This window comes from Takifugu rubripes, chromosome 17 (assembly GCF_901000725.2).
Source record: "Takifugu rubripes chromosome 17, fTakRub1.2, whole genome shotgun sequence".
In the NCBI taxonomy this organism is placed as follows: Eukaryota; Metazoa; Chordata; class Actinopteri; order Tetraodontiformes; family Tetraodontidae; genus Takifugu; species Takifugu rubripes.
Window position 1 is genome coordinate 3644784 of NC_042301.1, and position 21482 is coordinate 3666265.

General features: G+C 43.2%; 3 protein-coding genes across 4 annotated transcripts; all 3 read left to right on the forward strand.

Annotated features, from left to right (window-relative positions):
• The first annotated feature begins 381 nt into the window (after nt 1-381).
• Nucleotides 382-15358, forward strand: LOC101061291 (uncharacterized). The gene is made up of 28 exons (XM_029850604.1): nt 382-424; nt 544-635; nt 981-1844; nt 1963-2277; nt 2378-2580; nt 2658-2809; nt 2941-3183; nt 3267-3426; nt 3525-3600; nt 5724-5733; nt 5853-5944; nt 6291-7148; nt 7267-7581; nt 7682-7884; nt 7962-8113; nt 8245-8487; nt 8571-8730; nt 8829-8904; nt 11512-11695; nt 12019-12284; nt 12361-13086; nt 13205-13519; nt 13620-13822; nt 13900-14051; nt 14183-14425; nt 14509-14668; nt 14767-14842; nt 14939-15358. Exons 2-28 carry the CDS (start codon nt 560-562, stop codon nt 14959-14961), a joined length of 6546 nt encoding a protein of 2181 aa, XP_029706464.1. The 5' UTR covers nt 382-424; nt 544-559; the 3' UTR covers nt 14962-15358.
• A 491-nt stretch (nt 15359-15849) lies between these two features.
• On the forward strand, nt 15850-17676 carry LOC105417634 (guanine nucleotide-binding protein G(I)/G(S)/G(O) subunit gamma-10). Of its 2 annotated transcripts, none has more exons than XM_011612463.2 (3): nt 15850-16054; nt 16511-16637; nt 16828-17676. In XM_011612463.2, the coding sequence occupies exons 1-2, from the start codon at nt 15965-15967 to the stop codon at nt 16634-16636; spliced, it is 216 nt and encodes a 71-aa protein (XP_011610765.1). In that variant the 5' UTR covers nt 15850-15964; the 3' UTR covers nt 16637; nt 16828-17676. The 2 variants fall into 2 exon arrangements, with proteins under 2 accessions (XP_011610765.1, XP_011610766.1); XM_011612464.2 differs by having other exon boundaries at nt 16831-17676.
• A 1758-nt stretch (nt 17677-19434) lies between these two features.
• nanos3 (nanos homolog 3) lies at nt 19435-21014 on the forward strand. Its single transcript, XM_011612461.2, has one exon. It carries the CDS (start codon nt 19539-19541, stop codon nt 20094-20096), a length of 558 nt encoding a protein of 185 aa, XP_011610763.2. The 5' UTR covers nt 19435-19538; the 3' UTR covers nt 20097-21014.
• Nucleotides 21015-21482: the final 468 nt, after the last annotated feature.

The following is a 21482-nucleotide window of genomic DNA, read 5'->3' on the forward strand; positions in this document are numbered from 1 at the left end:
TTTATTCTTCTAAGACCTTGAGCTTCAAATAATTTGGTCAGACGGCTTGATATTGGTAGATTTATGTTCGATCAAAAGAACAATGATTTTAAAAAGAAAATCAATTTTCTGTCTGCTATGTTATCGCTGTTCTTGATGAATGGTGGTTTGTTCCATCCTGATTTAGATAAAGAGGTCAACATGACTGAGAGCAGTATAATAAAATACACACTAAAAAAGGCATCTGCAACGGTGCCAAATACAATTCGATTGAACTTATTTTGCTTCCTTTTAATTACGGTAATAAGTAACTCTGTTCGTGTCCCTGTGCTATCAATCATCATCTCTTTGAGTTGATGGCCCTTTGAACTCTCCTGCATTATAAATTGTCCCCCCAACCAGGAGCTTCTCTACATTCTCACCAACCTCCCACAGTCTCTCTCAGGTAAGCCTGACAAGTTTGTCACATCTTGGAAATCACCCAGGATGCATTTATGACATTTTGGTCTAAATTTAGATGAGATTCTGAATTTTTTTGGTGTATTTTCTATCTGTTTATTTCAGCGTGCTTATCTTGTGGATGTGGTCTTCAATGGGGGCTCCTGAGGGACTGGTGTGGCTCCTACTTTTGCTTATTTATACTGGGAGCACTTCAGGTAAGATCTGTTCTCTTTAGAAAGTGACAGCTAGAACAGCTCTGCTACCCAAAATATATTTAAGATATATTTGTTAGACATGTGGATACAGTTGAGATCCAGAATTCTATATTAATAAATTGAATTATTCTACTGTCCAGTGATCCAAATATAATGAACCATTTTTTTGGAACAATATAGGAAAATAATGAATATTAATAGCACGTGAGGTTGGTGGTTACATTGAAAGATTGTGTCGGCATGAATCAGAAACTGAAAACTAACCACATTTTTGCATGATTTCCCTTGAGAAAGCTGTTACGACTTGAAACAACATGCACCAAAGTGTACCTTCATGCTCTGTAGGGACACTGGTCACCAGCTGCGACTCTTGCCATGATGAAGCGACGTGTCTGGAGACAAAAGACAGAGGGGACTCTTTTCTCAAGCTCTCTTGCGCCTGTAAAGACGGCTTCGTAGGAGACGGCCTCACCTGCTACGATCAGAAACTCTGCAGTGACTCTGATTGCTGTGCTCAAGGTTATCAGTGGTCAGCAGAAAGAGGCTGTGAGGACACCGACGAGTGTTCTCTTCCCGACTCTCCTTGTCAGCCACCCCAGGTTTGCCGAAACACCCTGGGATCCTATGAATGCCTCCAGCCTCCTTCCAGAACCAAATCAGGCCCTTCTGACACCAAGCAAACAAAAAATGCACCTGATAAAAAACAAGCCCCTGTGCAAAGCAAATCGACATCTATTCCTGATGTTATCAAATTAGGACGATCTGCAACAGGAACAGCACCACCAATGATTACAAATACATATTTACCCTTTGATACAACAACAACACCCAGTACTGCAACAGGAGCACCACCCTTTCATACAACAGCAGCCTTTATGACAACAGCACCACCACTGGAGGGGCAGCTCCGTCTCGTCAATGGGAATGGCTCCTGCGTTGGAAGAGTCGAGGTCTTCCTCCGAGGACAGTGGGGGACGGTCTGTGACGATTCCTGGGATGTGAATGATGCTCATGTGGTGTGTAGACAGCTCGGCTGTGGGAGGGCCCTGTCCGCACCTCCTGTCGCCTTTTATGGACAGGGAACAGGTCCCATCTGGTTGGATGATGTTCAGTGTTTTGGCAATGAACCGGCGCTCACAGAATGCAGACATTCTGGGGTTGGAAATCACAACTGTGCACATTCTGAGGACGCCGGAGTTGTCTGTGAAGGTAAAATTTACACCGTTCTGTGTTTGATTAGTACAGCAGCAGCACTGCTGTGTCTGTTAAGATGACCCTGGTCATTTCTGTTTGTCCCACGTTAACGTTGTTGCTTGTTTCCTGTTAGCTCCGTCACCAGTGAGGCTGGTCAACTCAGACAACCGTTGCTCTGGCAGAGTGGAGATCCAGCACAACGGGCAGTGGGGGACAGTGTGTGATGATCAGTGGGACCTCAGAGATGCCAACGTGGTTTGTAGACAACTGGAGTGTGGGGCTGCATATTCAGCACCACAAAGTGCAGCTTTTGGACAGGGCAGGGGACCGATCTGGCTGGACGATGTCAATTGTAATGGTGATGAAGCATCTATAGCTCAATGCAGACACCGAGGGTTCGGCGTCCATAACTGTGGCCATCATGAAGATGCTGGTGTTGTTTGTCAACGTGAGTTTTGAAACAGGTTTTCACATTGAGGTTTTGTTAAACCTACCAAAGAGCATTTGTCATATGGATTCACAGGACCATTTTATCTTTTTCTCTTTAGTCTCGCCGCCTCCAGAACTTCTGCTTGTCTGTGGCCGTAATAACATTGAAATAGGTTTTGACGTAGCTGCCTTGACCTTATTTGGTTTGGACCCATTCTCTGGTCACCTGGCAGTCACAAACTGCTCCAGGTCCAGAGTGCAAAACAACTCAGTTTGGTATGAAGTGGAGACCAGAGAAGATGTCTGTGGGAACATACTGAGGGTAAAGATCTGTCCACACAAAGTGTGAACTACTTGTTTTTGACAGGATTTTGACAGTTTTTGTCCTCTTTCTTTCAGGCCAACAGCACACATGTCACCTACTCAAACACTTTATTCATCTATTATGGAAACAATACATCCTTCATTGTCCCGAAGAGTTTTCCATTTCACTGTGTATATCCCCTGGACACAGACACCAGCCTGAATGTAGCTATCAATCCCTTCCTGAAGTGAGTATGTGAATGATCATCTCAAATGTGTGACGGTTATCTGAAATCATAATCCAGTCTGGAGACAAAATGATGTAACAATCATAATAATCAACATGATCATCAAGTAAAAATGTGTGTTTCCTTTCCAGTTTGACAGGTGGCACTTCAGGCGTGGGTGCCAGAGCAGAAGCCTCCATGTTCCTGTACCGTAGCTCTAATTACAATCAGGTTTATCCAGCAGGCCAGGTTTCCCTGCCAGTGGGCTCTCCTCTGTATGTGGGTGTCTCTCTGGAGGAGCAACATCAGGGTTTTGTGGTTGTTCTGGAGGATTGCTACGCCTCTCAGTCATCAAGCCCCGATCACCCCACGCGGGAGTACCTCATCCGGAACAAGTGTGTACCACAGTTTGTGCTGTGTGATGCTAACAAGACAGACTTGTACAGTGATTTGGGGCCTTTTCCATCTCCCCTGGCAGGTGTCCCACTGACCGTCGTCGGGTGGCTGTGACTGAGAGTGGCGTATCCCTGCGGGCTCGTTTTTCAGCCCTTTTGTTTCTGACCCGGAACCAGTACAGCAGGAAGTACCTTCACTGCAGCCTCAGTCTGTGTAACCAAAGAGCATCTTCCTGTGTACCTGTAAGTCACATCCGATCAACTAGAAAGCCATTTAATAGGTGTTTATTAGGCTTGAATGGGGTCATGGGTTTGATTTTTTTAAACTCCCCCCCCTCCAGCGTTGCACAGGCAGGACGTCTCGCTCTGTTTCACAATCTGAAGTTCTAAAACCAGTCTCGGTTGGACCGATCATCTGTGAGTATGAATTAGATTTGATCTGAGTTTCTACTTCTGTCAATAGGATATTTCTTATTCTTATCCAATTAATATGTTTTCCTCACCATTTAGGGGACAAGTGATATGAGCAAACAACCCTCTTCTACAAACGTCCTTCCAGCGACATAAAAACTGCACATATCAATCTCCGGCTTGTAGCACCTCTTTGTATAAATACATGATTTGTGACAAACCATATTGATTAATTATTCATTCACTTAGTGAATTTATTGACAATAATGGTGTTGGTCTTTTAAGTGTAATGTGATAAATTTGCTGCGTTGCATGAAATAAAATTGACTTATTTTACTCCATCCTTCATCTTTTCCCTCAACTGGGTGTCTTATTTTACCATTTTGGGCATTTATCCTCATCAGCTGGTGCATCAGATGCATGAAGAGTTTTATAGATGTACAGATTACTATGTTCAAAGAGAAAAATGGACATTGTTTAATGTACAGTAACTATAAATGCCATCGTTATTATTGTGGTTGTTGTTATTGTCACAGATATCAGCTATATAGACTTAATCCTACCACAATAATAATGCAACACAGGCAACATTTGATGTGAGGTGCCCAGATTGTTTAAGTGTTTTATCAGAGGCTAGTATTGATCTATATTTCTACCAAAATATGACAGAAGACTTTGAGTTTGAAATTGAGTTAACTAGAATTTTTTGTTGAATTAACTGACCTGTTTAGTTTTAATCCAAAGCTGCTGCTCGCCTCCATTCCCCAGACCTCCCTCCAGTTGAGCTTCCTCCTTAAAGGAAGGTAAATATACATACTACAGCAAAAGATGTTCATATTTATTTTGAGCTATTTTGGGCTTCAGCATACAGCACAATGTTAGAGACTAAACCAACCTTAAGAATCTCTAAGTGACTAAGCGTCTCTCTTGGGTCACTTTGCTCACCCCAAGTCCAGATAATGGAGGAGGCTGGATGAGGAGGTTGGACATAGAGCTTCTCATTCCACCCAACACAGCGGCCTTTCGGTTAAATCTGCTATTGAGACATTTAACAATGCAGACCAAAACGGACTCAGGTGGATCTAAACAAAGCATTTGAGTCATGAAGTGACGGTGACCTCTTTCACTGGCAAAATTAACAAAATTAACATTCTGCAAGAGCAAAACTTCCAGCACTGCACTGCACACCACAATGGACAAGAAGAAATAGATTTCTTTTATTGTCCCATCTTAACAGTTTAACTTTTGATTCTATTTAAACGTCCAATATATGACTCATGGTACACGACTCCACTTTTCTCCACCTTGGCCTGTGTCTTGGTTTAATGGGTTTACAATGGGAACACTGTTACACAATGGTGGAAAAAGGTTGCCGTCATTTTTCAGCCACTGTCTATTGAGTGCTGGAAGTACAGTGAATTGATTCCCGAAAGTGATGATAAGAAGTGAAGTGTGCTGTAAAATATGAGCAAAGATAATGATCAGGCGGTACAAAGGAAATTATTTAATATCATCAGTAAACTCTCACTGATTTTTAGAAACACACATTTTCTGTTTTTTTATTTCTGACGGTTTGGACCTGGAGTTGCTGTTGTACTTTCTATAAATGTCACTGCAGGTTCTCATTATCAAGGTCACATTAACGCATAAAGTTCTACAGAAGAGTCAACTGGACTGTTGAAGGTAAGTGAAATTTGAAGTTTCTTTCCCGTTAAATCTGTCATAGAAATGGAAACTGCAGGTGCCCATCTAAATGTCCCTTTATCAACATTAATTGATAGAAATAAAGGAATCATGTGGATGATACATATGTGTTAGTGAAATCATTGACAGTCTCCACCAATAGTTTTAGATGTGGATTATATAATTATTGAGCAATCAATTCCACACTGATGCAAGACTGATAGTACAACAAAGTACAATTACCGTAAATACGTGACAAAGGGCATCTGTAGATGTGACAACGTTATTTAAATTGATGTTTTGGTAAATAAGTAACTATTGTTATGAAATATATTCCTGTGCTATCAATCATCATCTCTTTGAGTTGATGGCCCTTTGAACTCTCCTGCATTATAAATTGTCCCCCCAACCAGGAGCTTCTCTACATTCTCACCAACCTCCCACAGTCTCTCTCAGGTAAGCCTGACAAGTTTGTCACATCTTGGAAATCACCCAGGATGCATTTATGACATTTTGGTCTAAATTTGGATGAGATTGTGAATTGTTTTGCTGTATTTTCTGTCTGTTTATTTTAGTGTGCTTGTCTTGTGGATGTGGTCTTCAATGGGGGCTCCTGAGGGACTGGTGTGGCTCCTACTTTTGCTCATTTATACTGGGAGCACTTCAGGTAAGATCTGTTCTCTTTAGAAAGTGACAGCTAGAACAGCTCTGCTACCCAAAATATATTTAAGATATATTTGAGAGACATGTGGATACAGTTGAGATCCAGAATTCTATATTAATAAATTGAACTATTCTACTGTCCAGTGATCCAAATATAATCAACCAATTTTTTTGGAACAATATAGGAAAATAATGAATATTAATAGCACGTGAGGTTGGTGGTTACATCGACAGATTGTGTCGGCATGAATCAGAAACTGAAAACTAACCACATTTTTGCATGATTTTCCTTGAGAAAGCTGTTACGACTTGAAACAACATGCACCAAAGTGTACCTTCATGCTCTGTAGGGACACTGGTCACCAGCTGTGACTCTTGCCACGATGAAGCGACGTGTCTGGAGACAAAAGACAGAGGGGACTCTTTTCTCAAGCTCTCTTGCGCCTGTAAAGACGGCTTCGTAGGAGACGGCCTCACCTGCTACGATCAGAAACTCTGCAGTGACTCTGATTGCTGTGCTCAAGGTTATCAGTGGTCAGCAGAAAGAGGCTGTGAGGACACCGACGAGTGTTCTCTTCCCGACTCTCCTTGTCAGCCACCCCAGGTTTGCCGAAACACCCTGGGATCCTATGAATGCCTCCAGCCTCCCTCCAGAACCAAATCAGGCCCTTCTGACACCAAGCAAACAAAAAATTCACCTGATAAAAAACAAGCCCCTGTGCAAAGCAAATCGACATCTATTCCTGATGTTATCAAATTAGGACGATCTGCAACAGGAACAGCACTACCAGTGATTATAAATACATATTTACCCTTTGATACAACAACAACACCCAGTACTGCAACAACAGCACCACCCTTTCATACAACAACACCCTTTATGACAACAGCACCACCACTGGAGGGGCAGCTCCGTCTCGTCAATGGGAAGGGCTCCTGCGTTGGAAGAGTCGAGGTCTTCCTCCGAGGACAGTGGGGGACGGTCTGTGATAGTTTATGGGATGTGAATGATGCTCATGTGGTGTGTAGACAGCTTGGCTGTGGGAGGGCCCTGTCCGCACCTGGTGGTGCCTTTTATGGACAGGGAACAGGTCCCATCACGTTGAGTGGTGTTCAGTGTTTAGGCAATGAACCGGCGCTCACAAAATGCAGACGTAATAGTGTTGGATACTGTAGACATTATCAGGACGCCGGAGTTGTCTGTGAAGGTAAAATTTACACCATTCTGTGTTTGATTAGTACAGCAGCAGCACTGCTGTGTCTGTTAAGATGACCCTGGTCATTTCTGTTTGTCCCACGTTAACGTTGTTGCGTGTTTCCTGTTAGCTCCGTCACCAGTGAGGCTGGTCAACTCAGACAACCGTTGCTCTGGCAGAGTGGAGATCCAGCACAACGGGCAGTGGGGGACAGTGTGTGATGATCAGTGGGACCCCAGAGATGCCAACGTGGTTTGTAGACAACTGGAGTGTGGGGCTGCATATTCAGCACCACAAAGTGCAGCTTTTGGACAGGGCAGGGGACCGATCTGGCTGGACGATGTCAATTGTAATGGTGATGAAGCATCTATAGCTCAATGCAGACACCGAGGGTTCGGCGTCCATAACTGTGGCCATCATGAAGATGCTGGTGTTGTTTGTCAACGTGAGTTTTGAAACAGGTTTTCACATTGAGGTTTTGTTAAACCTACCAAAGAGCATTTGTCATATGGATTCACAGGACCATTTTATCTTTTTCTCTTTAGTCTCGCCGCCTCCAGAACTTCTGCTTGTCTGTGGCCGTAATAACATTGAAATAGGTTTTGACGTAGCTGCCTTGACCTTATTTGGTTTGGACCCATTCTCTGGTCACCTGGCAGTCAGAAACTGCTCCAGGTCCAGAGTGCAAAACAACTCAGTTTGGTATGAAGTGGAGACCAGAGAAGGTGTCTGTGGGAACATACTGAGGGTAAAGATCTGTCCGCACAAAATGTGAACTACTCGTTTTTAACAGGATTTTGACAGTTTTTGTCCTCTTTCTTTCAGGCCAACAGCACACATGTCACCTACTCAAACACTTTATTCCTCTATTTTGGGAACAATGCATCCTTCGTTGTCCTGAAGAGTTTTCCATTTCACTGTGTATATCCCCTGGACACAGACACCAGCCTGAATGTAGCTATCAATCCCTTCCTGAAGTGAGTATGTGAATGATCATTTCAAATGTGTGACGGTTATCTGAAATCATAATCCAGTCTGGAGACAAAATGATGTAACAATCATAAGTATCAACAAGATCATCAAGTAAAAATGTGTGTTTCCTTTCCAGTTTGACAGGTGGCACTTCAGGCGTGGGTGCCAGAGCAGAAGCCTCCATGTTCCTGTACCGTAGCTCTAATTACAATCAGGTTTATCCAGCAGGCCAGGTCTCCCTGCCAGTGGGCTCTCCTCTGTATGTGGGTGTCTCTCTGGAGGAGCAAAATCAGGATTTTGTGGTTGTTCTGGAGGATTGCTACGCCTCTCAGTCATCAAACCCCGATCACCCCACGCGGGAGTACCTCATCCGGAACAAGTGTGTACCACAGTTTGTGCTGCGTGATGCTAACAGGACAGACTTGTACAGTGATTTGGGGCCTTTTCCATCTCCCCTGGCAGGTGTCCCACTGACCGTCGTCGGGTGGCTGTGACTGAGAGTGGCGTATCCCTGCGGGCTCGTTTTTCAGCCCTGTTGTTTCTGACCCAGAACCAGTACAGCAGCGAGTACCTTCACTGCAGCCTCAGTCTGTGTAACCAAAGAGCATCTTCCTGTGTACCTGTAAGTCACATCCGATCAACTGGAAAGCCATTTAATAGGTGTTTATTAGGCTTGAATGGGGTCATGGGTTTGATTTTTTTAAACTCCCCCCCCTCCAGCGTTGCACAGGCAGGATGTCTCGCTCTGTTTCACGATCTGAAGTTCTAAAACCAGTCTCGGTTGGACCGATCATCTGTGAGTATGAATTAGATTTGATCTGAGTTTCTACTTCTGTCAATAGGATATTTCTTATTCTTATCCAATTAATATGTTTTCCTCACCATTTAGGGGACAAGTGATATGAGCAAACAACCCTCTTCTACAAACGTCCTTCCAGCGACATAAAAACTGCACATATCAATCTCCGGCTTGTAGCACCTCTTTGTATAAATACATGATTTGTGACAAACCATATTGATTAATTATTCATTCACTTAGTGAATTTATTGACAATAATGGTGTTGGTCTTTTAAGTGTAATGTGATAAATTTGCTGCGTTGCATGAAATAAAATTGACTTATTTTACTCCATCCTTCATCTTTTCCCTCAACTGGGTGTCTTATTTTACCATTTTGGGCATTTATCCTCATCAGCTGGTGCATCAGATGCATGAAGAGTTTTATAGATGTACAGATTACTATGTTCAAAGAGAAAAATGGACATTGTTTAATGTACAGTAACTATAAATGCCATCGTTATTATTGTGGTTGTTGTTATTGTCACAGATATCAGCTATATAGACTTAATCCTACCACAATAATAATGCAACACAGGCAACATTTGATGTGAGGTGCCCAGATTGTTTAAGTGTTTTATCAGAGGCTAGTATTGATCTATATTTCTACCAAAATATATTTCTACCAGACCTCCCTCCAGTTGAGCTTCCTCCTTAAAAGAAGGTAAATATACATACTACGGCAATAGATGTTCATATTCATTTTGAGCTGTTTTGGGCTTCAGCATACAGCACAATGTTAGAGACTAAACCAACCTTAAGAATCTCTAAGTGACTAAGCGTCTCTCTTGGGTCACTTTGCTCACCCCAAGTCCAGATAATGGAGGAGGCTGGATGAGGAGGTTGGACATAGAGCTTCTCATTCCACCCAACACAGCGGCCTTTCGGTTAAATCTGCTATTGAGACATTTAACAATGCAGACCAAAACGGACTCAGGTGGATCTAAACAAAGCATTTGAGTCATGAAGTGACGGTGACCTCTTTCACTGGCAAAATTAACAAAATCAACATTCTGCAAGAGCAAAACTTCCAGCACTGCACTGCACACCACAATGGACAAGAAGAAATAGATTTCTTTTATTGTCCCATCTTAACAGTTTAACTTTTGCTTTTGATTCTATTTAAACGTCCAATATATGACTCATGGTACACGACTCCACTTTTCTCCACCTTGGCCTGTGTCTTGGTTTAATGGGTTTACAATGGGAACACTGTTACACAATGGTGGAAAAAGGTTGCCGTCATTTTTCAGCCACTGTCTATTGAGTGCTGGAAGTACAGTGAATTGATTCCCGAAAGTGATGATAAGAAGTGAAGTGTGCTGTAAAATATGAGCAAAGATAATGATCAGGCAGTACAAAGGAAATTATTTAATATCATCAGTAAACTCTCACTGATTTTTAGAAACACACATTTTCTGAATTTTATTTCTGACGGTTTGGACCTGGAGTTGCTGTTGTACTTTCTATAAATGTCACTGCAGGTTCTCATTATCAAGGTCACATTAACGCATAAAGTTCTACAGAAGAGTCAACTGGACTGTTGAAGGTAAGTGAATTTGAAGTTTCTTTCCCATTAAATCTGTCATAGAAATGGAAACTGCAGGTGCCCATCCAAATGTCCCTTTATGAACATTAATTGATAGAAATAAAGGAATCATGTGGATGACACATATGTGTTAGTGAAATCATTGACAGTCTCCACCATTAGTTTTAGATGTGGATTATATAATTATTGAGCAATCAATTCCACACTGATGCAAGACTGATAGTACAACAAAGTGCAATTAAATACGTGACCATGGGCATCTGTAGATGTGACAACGTTATTTAAATTGTTTTTTCTTTTTTTTTTGGTAAATAAGTAACTATTGTTGTGAAATATATTCCTGTGCTATCAATCATCATCTCTTTGAGTTGATGGTCCTTTGAACTCTCCTGCATTATAAATTGTCCCCCCAACCAGGAACTTCTCTACATTCTCACCAACCTCCCACAGTCTCTGTCAGGTAAGCCTGACAAGTTTGTGACATCTTGGAAATCACCCAGGATGCATTTATGACATTTTGGTCTACATTTGGATGAGATTGTGAATTTCTTTTTCTATATTTTCTATCTGTTTATTTCAGCGTGCTTATCTTGTGGATGTGGTCTTCAATGGGGGCTCCTAAGGGACTGGTGTGGCTCCTACTTTTGCTCATTTATACTGGGAGCACTTCAGGTAAGATCTGTTCTCTTTAGAAAGTGACAGCTAGAAGAGCTCTGCTACCCAAAATATATTTAAGATATATTTGTTAGACATGTGGATACAGTTGAGATCCAGAATTCTATATTAATAAATTGAACTATTCTACTGTCCAGTGATCCAAATATAATCAACCAATTTTTTTGGAACAATATAGGAAAATAATGAATATTAATAGCACGTGAGGTTGGTGGTTACATCGACAGATTGTGTCGGCATGAATCAGAAACTGAAAACTAACCACATTTTTGCATGATTTCCCTTGAGAAAGCTGTTACGACTTGAAACAACATGCACCAAAGTGTACCTTCATGCTCTGTAGGGACACTGGTCACCAGCTGCGACTCTTGCCACGATGAAGCGACGTGTCTGGAGACAAAAGACAGAGGGGACTCTTTTCTCAAGCTCTCTTGCGCCTGTAAAGACGGCTTCGTAGGAGACGGCCTCACCTGCTACGATCAGAAACTCTGCAGTGACTCTGATTGCTGTGCTCAAGGTTATCAGTGGTCAGCAGAAAGAGGCTGTGAGGACACCGACGAGTGTTCTCTTCCCGACTCTCCTTGTCAGCCACCCCAGGTTTGCCGAAACACCCTGGGATCCTATGAATGCCTCCAGCCTCCCTCCAGAACCAAATCAGGCCCTTCTGACAGATCGGTTCAGGTCGACTGTGGACACGGACTTTGTCCTGAAGGCATGGATTGCCTTGAAGGGAGCGATGGTTTCATGAACTGTGTCGACCCCTGTGAGAACTACAGTGTACTAAATGATGACTGGCGGGCAACTAATTACACATCGGATGAGGTTCATAGTGATGATGTCAACTTTAAAGGCTGGTATCGCTTTTTTTATGGCAAAAGAGTGTTCATATCCCAGAAAGATGTGTGGCTGCAGGAAGATGTGGAACCTTGTATCCCATATGGATGAGAACTCCTCATCCAACGCAGTCAGGAGTAATTCAAATTTCCCAAATGTGCATTCAGAAATATGGCCAGTGTTGTTTTACATCGATGACCCAAAACTATGTCAAATTGTGCAACAGAGACTTCTACGTCTACAAATTAAAACCAACATCACGATATAATGCCTACTGTTTAGGTAAGTTTTTGTTGCATTAATCTTTAATTTTTATTTTTGTCCTTATTCTAACCAATCTCTGTTTCATTGTGCACAGTGGTGAACAAAACCCAACCTGGAGTTTCTCCAACCGCCAATACACCACCACCACCCTTCCATACAACAACATCACCACACATTCATACAACAACATCACGGCCCATTCGTACAACAACATCACGACCCTTTCGTACAACAACATCACGACCCTTTCGTACAACAACATCACGACCCATTCGTACAACAACATCACGACCCATTCGTACAACAACATCACGACCCTTTCATACAACAACATCACGACCCTTTCATACAACATCACGACCCATTCATACAACAACATCACGACCCTTTCATACAACAACATCACGACCCTTTCATACAACAACATCACGACCCTTTCATACAACAACATCACGACCCATTAATGCAACAACATCACCCCCCTTTATGACAACAGCACCACCACTGGAGGGGCAGCTCCGTCTCGTCAATGGGAATGGCTCCTGCATTGGAAGAGTCGAGGTCTTCCACCGAGGACAGTGGGGGACGGTCTGTGACGATTCCTGGGATGTGAATGATGCTCATGTGGTGTGTAGACAGCTCGGCTGTGGGAGGGCCCTGTCCGCACCTGGTCGCGCCTTTTATGGACAGGGAACAGGTCCCATCTGGTTGGATAATGTTCAGTGTTTAGGCAATGAACCGGCGCTCACAGAATGCAGACATTCTGGGGTTGGAAATCACAACTGTAGACATTCTGAGGACGCCGGAGTTGTCTGTGAAGGTAAAATTTACACCATTCTGTGTTTGATTAGTACAGCAGCAGCACTGCTGTGTCTGTTAAGATGACCCTGGTCATTTCTGTTTGTCCCACGTTAACGTTGTTGCTTGTTTCCTGTTAGCTCCGTCACCAGTGAGGCTGGTCAACTCAGACAACCGTTGCTCTGGCAGAGTGGAGATCCAGCACAACGGGCAGTGGGGGACAGTGTGTGATGATCAGTGGGACCTCAGAGATGCCAACGTGGTTTGTAGACAACTGGAGTGTGGGGCTGCATATTCAGCACCACAAAGTGCAGCTTTTGGACAGGGCAGGGGACCGATCTGGCTGGACGATGTCAATTGTAATGGTGATGAAGCATCTATAGCTCAATGCAGACACCGTGGGTTCGGCGTCCATAACTGTGGCCATCATGAAGATGCTGGTGTTGTTTGTCAACGTGAGTTTTGAAACAGGTTTTCACATTGAGGTTTTGTTAAGCCTACCAAAGAGCATTTGTCATATGGATTCACAGGACCATTTTATCCTTTTCCCTTTAGTCGTGCAGCCTCCAGAACCTCTGCTTGTCTGTGGCCGTAATAAGATTGAAGTAGGTTTTGACGTAGCTGCCTTGACCTTATCTGGTTTGGACCCATTCTCTGGTCACCTGGCAGTCAGAAACTGCTCCAGGTCCAGAGTGCAAAACAACTCAGTTTGGTATGAAGTGGAGACCAGAGAAGATGTCTGTGGGAACATACTGAGGGTAAAGATCTGTCCGCACAAAGTGTGAACTACTCGTTTTTGACAGGATTTTGACAGTTTTTGTCCTCTTTTTTTCAGGCCAACAGCACACATGTCACCTACTCAAACACTTTATTCATCTATTATGGAAACAATACATCCTTCATTGTCCCGAAGAGTTTTCCATTTCACTGTGTATATCCCCTGGACACAGACACCAGCCTGAATGTAGCTATCAATCCCTTCCTGAAGTGAGTATGTGAATGATCATCTCAAATGTGTGACGGTTATCTGAAATCATAATCCAGTCTGGAGACAAAATGATGTAACAATCATAATAATCAACAAGATCATCAAGTAAAAATGTGTGTTTCCTTTCCAGTTTGACAGGTGGCACTTCAGGCGTGGGTGCCAGAGCAGAAGCCTCCATGTTCCTGTACCGTAGCTCTAATTACAATCAGGTTTATCCAGCAGGCCAGGTCTCCCTGCCAGTGGGCTCTCCTCTGTATGTGGGTGTCTCTCTGGAGGAGCCATATCAGGGCTTTGTGGTTGTTCTGGAGGATTGCTACGCCTCTCAGTCATCAAGCCCTGATCACCCCACGCGGGAGTACCTCATCCGGAACAAGTGTGCACCACAGTTTGTGCTGCGTGATGCTAACAAGACAGACTTGTACAGTGATTTGGGGCCTTTTCCATCTCCCCTGGCAGGTGTCCCACTGACCGTCGTCGGGTGGCTGTGACTGAGAGTGGCGTATCCCTGCGGGCTCGTTTTTCAGCCCTTTTGTTTCTGACCCAGAACCAGTACAGCAGGAAGTACCTTCACTGCAGCCTCAGTCTGTGTAACCAAAGAGCATCTTCCTGTGTACCTGTAAGTCACATCTGATCGACTAGAAAGCCATTTAATAGGTGTTTATTAGGCTTGAATGTGGTCATGGGTTTGATTTTTTTAAACTCCCCCCCCTCCAGCGTTGCACAGGCAGGACGTCTCGTTCTGTTTCACAATCTGAAGTTCTAAAACCAGTCTCGGTTGGACCGATCATCTGTGAGTATGAATTAGATTTGATCCGAGGTTGTATTTCTGTCAATCGGGTATTTCTTATCCTTATCCAATTAATATGGTCTTCTTCCCATTCTTTAGGGGACAGCGGGACTTTGATATGAGCAGACAACCCTCTTCTAAAAACTCCGCCGGATATATATTGATTATGGGTTTGTCGTCTCTGGAGTTTGAATGGAGAATGGAGTTTCTCGGTCAAAAACATGAATATTCAGTCAATTGGACATTTTAAATTGCTCCTAATTGTAAGAGTGTGAGTGTGTGAGTGAATAGTGTATTTCCTGTGATGGCACGTGACCTGTAGAGGGTTTAATCCTGCCTCTAATACAGCGACTATGCTTTAGCGTTTAACCCTTATTAAGTATCCAGTGACTGTAAATGCAATTTAATGAAAAATGTAAAATGTATGTATTTATGAATGTCATGCACAGTCAAAAATCAAGCCTATAACAAACTCATGCTTGAATTTTGACAATGGTTTTTCATTAAATTAATTTTAAAGCCAAACGGTATTTGTGAGGTTTAATGACAATAACGGTATTGGTCTGTGAAATTTATTGTCTTATTTGCTGTGTTGCTTTGAAATAAGTCACTTATTTTAGTCCGACAGTGCCGCTGATTTGACTTTATTAGGAATTCATCCCTTTTGACTGGGGTATCAGGTGATTGGAGTGTTATCGGGTTCCAGACCACCAGGTCCAAAGAGGAAAATATACATGCGTTGACATGCACACATGATTTGATTTGAGTTGTATCCTTCATTCCTTCACTTTTGTAAAAACCGACGGTCGAATTGAAACCAAAGAAAAATCTTTTCATGAGAAACGAGTTGACGTGACTTTGATGACGTTGTCAACACCAACACAACAGAGGTCACTACAATTTCCACCGGCTCTCCAGGAACTAGTCTCCGCTGCATCTTTGGGGGCGTGGTATCCGTCTGACATTCTGATCGACAAGTTGAATAGCCAATAGAAACGCTTATTGGCGCAAAGAGGGCGGGGACATGGAGTGACCAGGTCCAAGACTCAAGCCTCGAGTAGTTGGGGTTAATTTCCGCTCTAAAGTGGTGGTCAAACAGCAGCTGTTTGGGGAAAAGTGGTCATAATGTCCAACAACAATGCCAGCAACAACTTGATTATCGCACAGAGGGCCGTGAAGCAGCTGCGGTTAGAGGCCAGTGTCCGAAGGATCAAGGTAGAACCTCCCAAGCCTGCTGTACAAACACGGAAGATCGAGCCGAACTACGGCTGAATGGCGGAGACCCAACTGTTGCTGAAATGACACAGACCGGACTTCACGACTGGAAGTCCAAAGTTCTCTCTGCCAGTGAACGCTAAAATGGATACTACCGACTAAACTCGCAGCTCTGACTGAAGTTTCTGTCGCGTTTCCGCCGTCACTTGTAACATTGTGTAACTACCTGATTGGGAGAAAACGCAGAATTACTCTTAAAACGCCAACGTTTGGGGGCAGTGACCCGGTTCTATAAATAGCAGAACTTCTCCGCAGTCAGAGCTACTGTCGCATTCATATATCCGCACACTCGCTTGCAAATTTAATGCAAAAGAGTGCCAGTTATTCTGTGCCCAGGGGTGAAATGGCGAGGTAAACGTGCAGCAGCGCAACTTCATCCCATGTCTGCCTCTGCAGGTGTCCCAGGCTGCTGCCGAGCTCAGAAACTTCTGTCTGCAAAATGCATCCAAGGATCCTCTCCTGGTCGGGGTCCCCTCCAGCGACAACCCCTTCCGACCTCCCAAGTCCTGCTCCCTGTTCTGAGGTGAATTTCCAAGTGCAATTTAGACTGAGGAGAAATGGATGGGGGGCAGTTAAATGGAGGATTTAAGTTGGGTGTGGGGCTAATTTAAGATCACCGAATAGCTTTCACCACCAAGAAATAGCCTTTTTCCTCAATTTTGATTTTTTTTTATATAGGTCCTCTTCAGCTAAGTATTTTGTGTTTTTTTTAGCAGAAAGAACCTAGATCTAATGGATCGACAAAGGCTTCTTCTCCCCCCATTCCTACTTGTTGCTGTGGACTGAATGAGCTTTGGGAGATGATGATGATGATGAAGATGGGTTAATGGGGAGGTAGCTTTCACCTGTTTGCCAACACTATTTAGTATCATTTCTCATCTGCTGCCCTAAAGCAGGGCCACCCTCTGTACGTTCTGCTATTGACGCTAACTGAAATAATGCAGCTGTTTGGGGTTTATGAAGCAGTTAATATGTCCACTCTTGATATTACAGCTCCTGGCGGCTTCTCATAGACAAATTCGGCCCCTCTGAATCGACCTCTTAAGCTTCGGCTTTTTTCTGAGGAATGAGCAGGCGCTAATATGAGCGTGGTGCTGATCACAAATAATAATTTAAACGTACTGTGTTCAAGCTTGTGGCCAACTGATACGCAAACCAAGCTAAATGTATTTATGGAAAATACTAAAATAATATTTAGGTGCAGTGTAGAAAGTCTGTTACCCGGTCAGTACAGGCCATGTGATGGTTGACCTTTCTGTCTTTCTTCTCTTGACACTCATGGTCAGTTGATTTTTATTCTTTTTTTTAAATTCCTGTCTTAAAAATATGTCAAAGCATTACACTAATGTGTAGCTTGAGCTGGTATTTATTTAATGCCTATAATTTGTGAAACCTAAATGGATGAAATTTCTTTGAAACGCATCAGTATGTGAGTCGTACTGATGTGACTGATGGTTTTCCACACTGGAATCACGTTGACACAAACAACACTTTTACTACTCTTTCTGTATCTTTCTTATCCTCGCTACTGAGTTATTAAAATGGCTTTTTCCTGACAGAAATTAGTTGTTTTGTCTTTTTTCTTGCCAAGGGTCATTAGCACCACATGCTATCACCTGGAAATAAAAGGTGGCACCTTCTTTTTGAGGTTTTCCTGCTCAAGCAACTGATCTATTTTAGTCTGAAGTAATATTTGGTTAAAGTTAGTGTGTGTGTGTGTATGTGTGTGCTGTCTACCTTAGTTTGTGTGGAAGATTTCTCCCATGTTTGGTTGAAGGAGAGTTGGAAGGTGTCCAGACTGCTCAGGTAATCCTCTGACCTTTGCCCTGATATCTGGATACACAAATGTGTCCCTCAAAAGTGATCTTGATCCTCTCTGTCTCCTTCTGGACCTCAGACCTCCTCCTATTTGATTGAATAGACAGTTGCACAACAGTTCAGAAAACTATTGTGACTGTTGCTGTTATTCTGCTTTTTAGTCTGTCACAAAAGTGGAGCTCTGACCTTTAAATGGTCTATAATTATTATTCATCTCAAAATGGCGACCTCGCTAATTACCTGGGGAAGCTGTGCCTGTTTAATAAACTTATCAGAATGCGCATTAAAGTCTCTGAGGATGGATGTCGGGTTGGTTTCTCACCGTGTGACCAGTCCAAGCGCCTGCAGCTGCGTAGCAACCAGCAGGAGGCAGCACTGAGGCGCCAAGAGCAGCAACTCAACAGACTGAAGGACAGACTGACAGACAGACCCCGAGATAAAGGCCCATGTGAGAGCGGCTAGCTTTATAAAAGCAACATTTCTTAGCTTTCACATTCCATGAAACCATTCACCAATATACTATTTTCCTCTGTAGCCATGGATGTGTTGAACCTTCCACCTGGAAGCCAAGTTGAAGGAGAAAAGGCTTGAGGGAGACTTGAGCTCAGGAAGGCGATAAAGCTGTGCCACAGCCTCACCACATTACTTCACGTGCTCAGTCACTGAGATTTTTGTTGAATCAACATTTAAACTTTCATAACATTGGTAAGACCCTGTCAATTGGAGTGGATGGGCACCATGATAAGCAAACTGGAGGTAAACATCTGGCTCAACCTTGGTGACCACATAACAGGAGGTGAAGTTCAAAGGTGGAGGCAGCTGCAGCAACCAGAACCTTCCCGAAGGTGACCTCCCTCCAGCTTCAGGTTTGTGAGATCCTTCAATCAAAGCAGCAAATCGAGATGGATGGATGACATCTTCCCACAGGACACTGGCCCACATGTTCAACACAGTCTCTGCTCTTCAGCTACAGCTGATAGGTGGTGATTATAGTGTGTCATTTTTTAAATTAAAACTGTGGTGAACACATAATTAGGAACCCATTAACTTAAAAACCAAATGGATTTACAGTGAGATATACTGTAGGTTACTCAGTGTTTTCAACAAATGTTCAATAAATTTTTTATTGAATGATATAAATGTTTTGGGCGGTTCTGCAAAAGGGATGTGGCAAAAGCTGTACAATAAAATTAAAGTCAAACTAGTTAGCTCCCTGTTATCGAAATAACCCAAAAAGTTATGATGATATTGGGCTGAGGAGTGGAGGAGGTACTTTGATCATCGAAAGAAAGGGTTTCTTCATGATTAAAGCGATTTATGGCCAGGAAACCTGCTGGTGTTAACACTGCCTATAAACAGTAGTTATACAAAACAGGGGTGTCACGATTTATGGGGGGATATATATAAATAAATATGGGGGGTGTTTTGTTTTCTAAAAGGTGGAAGCCGCTGAAGGCCTCCTTTTTTGTTGACCCGAGTACGTGCGCCGATCACGTGATCACCACCAGTCTCTTGCACTTAATTATCAATCACAACCGTTTTCAGTTCAACTGCTTGTCTTCGGGATTGTTGTCACGTAGGGGGCTTCCGTCACTCGTCGCGGTTTATGGAGCCTAACTATAAACCTTTCCACATGTGGAAAGACTACTTTGGCTTGTCGGACGTAATTAAAGAGATCATCCGAAGCCGCCAGTACGCGTCCTCGCTGCTAGTCTCCAGAAGATCGCAGGAGCCGTGCCGGTCCCTTGAGTCCCTATTTTCAAACTGTGAAAGGGGCATCGTGGACGATATGTCCTTGTCTTTGCTTTTGGGCTCTTCAAATCGCTGTGGTGTTGAGGAAACGTCAGCGTCCGCCTCAAGATTCCAACATGCTGACATTAAAGGCACGGCCAAGGTGACGCGAAGATGGAGGACACCGGAGACGCAAGCGCTGGAGACCAGGTTGTGCCAATTCTGCAAGAACAACGAGGAGTCCGTGTTGGTGTATCGATCCCACTGGCTGAAAGGTCCAACCGGTGAGGTTTTGTGTCCCTTCCTACGCAAGTACGTGTGTCCCCTGTGCGGGGCCACAGGGCCCAAAGCTCACACCTTACGCTTCTGTCCGAAAGTAGACAGCACGTACAGCTCCGTTTACGTTACGTCCAAACTCAACCCGAAAGTTTGAACGCGCAGATGGACGATTTGTTATCAATGACTTCATTTGCAACTTTTTTATATATGTATATATATTTGATTTGATTTGTGGTTTGCATGCTCTGGCACGTTTGCTGTGAGGCCTTCTGAAACATCCATCCCAATGTTTTCCAGCTGTTTTGAGTGTCAGATGATGGGTCTGGAATAACAAAGATGTGACGTTTTTAAACACTTCACCTGCTTCCCGGGTCCTGTCCGGACAACGCTGAATATTGAGAACTCATGAGTAATACTCTTATTACCGCACCTTCTATATTTTTAACATTTTTAATGTGTGACTCGTTCTTGTTCTAGTTTTGTTTTTATTTTCAACATTATGCAAGTGGCTTTTTGAAAATACCATGTAAGCTTGTGGAGGTGGGGAAAAAAAGTGTAAATAATTCTGTTTTAATAATCTTGTGACGATTGTGTGTGCATTTGTTTTAAATTTACTTAACAAAGTTGTTGTGCTGACTTTCTATTCTTTGCCCAAATGGATACCGGATTGTCAGAAATGGCACACTAATGTCAATAATCGATCTGTATTTCACAACCTCTCCTTGAAACCGAACGGTCGTCCTCTCTGTAGTGCAAGAAACCATCTGCTTTCATTACCCAACAAACACTGGGGCCAACGTAAAACAAACAACAACGGTAAAACCAGTCTTCAGGTTCTCCAGGTCTCTGTGACCTTTTGACCTTTCAGCTGAGAGTCTGAAACATAATCCAGGAACTGGAGGTCGGCTGTGTCGGTGAGGTTCATGGTCTGCTGCTGTTCAGAGCAGGCAACAGGAGAACGAGCACTGGGTGGATTCTACTGCGATCAAGGAAAAAAGGACATTTAGCAGCTGCAACATCCATCTATCTCCATGAAATCATGTCTGATGGCATTAAAGAAAACTGAAGCTAACCTAGCTAAGCTACTCAGGCCTGAAAAACCTGAAAAGAACATTAGTGTGTCCAGGATGGGATACAGGATACTTTATTAATTGTTATTTCAGCATTATAAATAAGATGCAAATCAGAAGGGGGAAACGTGAAGTGGGGCTATCGGGGAAGCCATCAGCGTGCAATTTGTGATCTTTCCCCCTCAACCTACTGCCAGAATCAGGTGTTTTAAAAATAGCGTTGATCAAACCTATCTTTAATGATGACGTGCCTTTCAAAGGTTACCATGCAACTCGATCCATCAGATTGATTGTAAGTTTAATTGCTGTTGAAGGTTTCTCTAGTGCAAAGGATCTGTAGTAGAGTGTATGTGTACCAGGCACGCAATACATCCACAATGAGGAAAGACTTGTCATCTTAGATGACATATTTGAAAGATTTCTGCAAACTCTGGTAATCCAGATTCTGACCCACGAACAGCTAACCTCAG

Excerpts from the sequence above, each read along its gene's own strand:
- LOC101061291 (XM_029850604.1), top strand. The coding sequence starts at position 560 with ATGTGGTCTTCAATGGGGGCTCCTGAGGGACTGGTGTGGCTCCTACTT. Across the intron at positions 8,731-8,828 it reads GAGCATCTTCCTGTGTACCT|CGTTGCACAGGCAGGATGTC; the intron begins GTAAGTCACATC and ends CCCCCCCTCCAG. Across the intron at positions 14,843-14,938 it reads CTCGGTTGGACCGATCATCT|GGGACAGCGGGACTTTGATA; the intron begins GTGAGTATGAAT and ends CCCATTCTTTAG.
- LOC105417634 (XM_011612463.2), top strand. The coding sequence starts at position 15,965 with ATGTCCAACAACAATGCCAGCAACAACTTGATTATCGCACAGAGGGCC. Across the intron at positions 16,055-16,510 it reads CCAGTGTCCGAAGGATCAAG|GTGTCCCAGGCTGCTGCCGA; the intron begins GTAGAACCTCCC and ends CTGCCTCTGCAG.
- nanos3 (XM_011612461.2), top strand. The coding sequence starts at position 19,539 with ATGGAGCCTAACTATAAACCTTTCCACATGTGGAAAGACTACTTTGGC.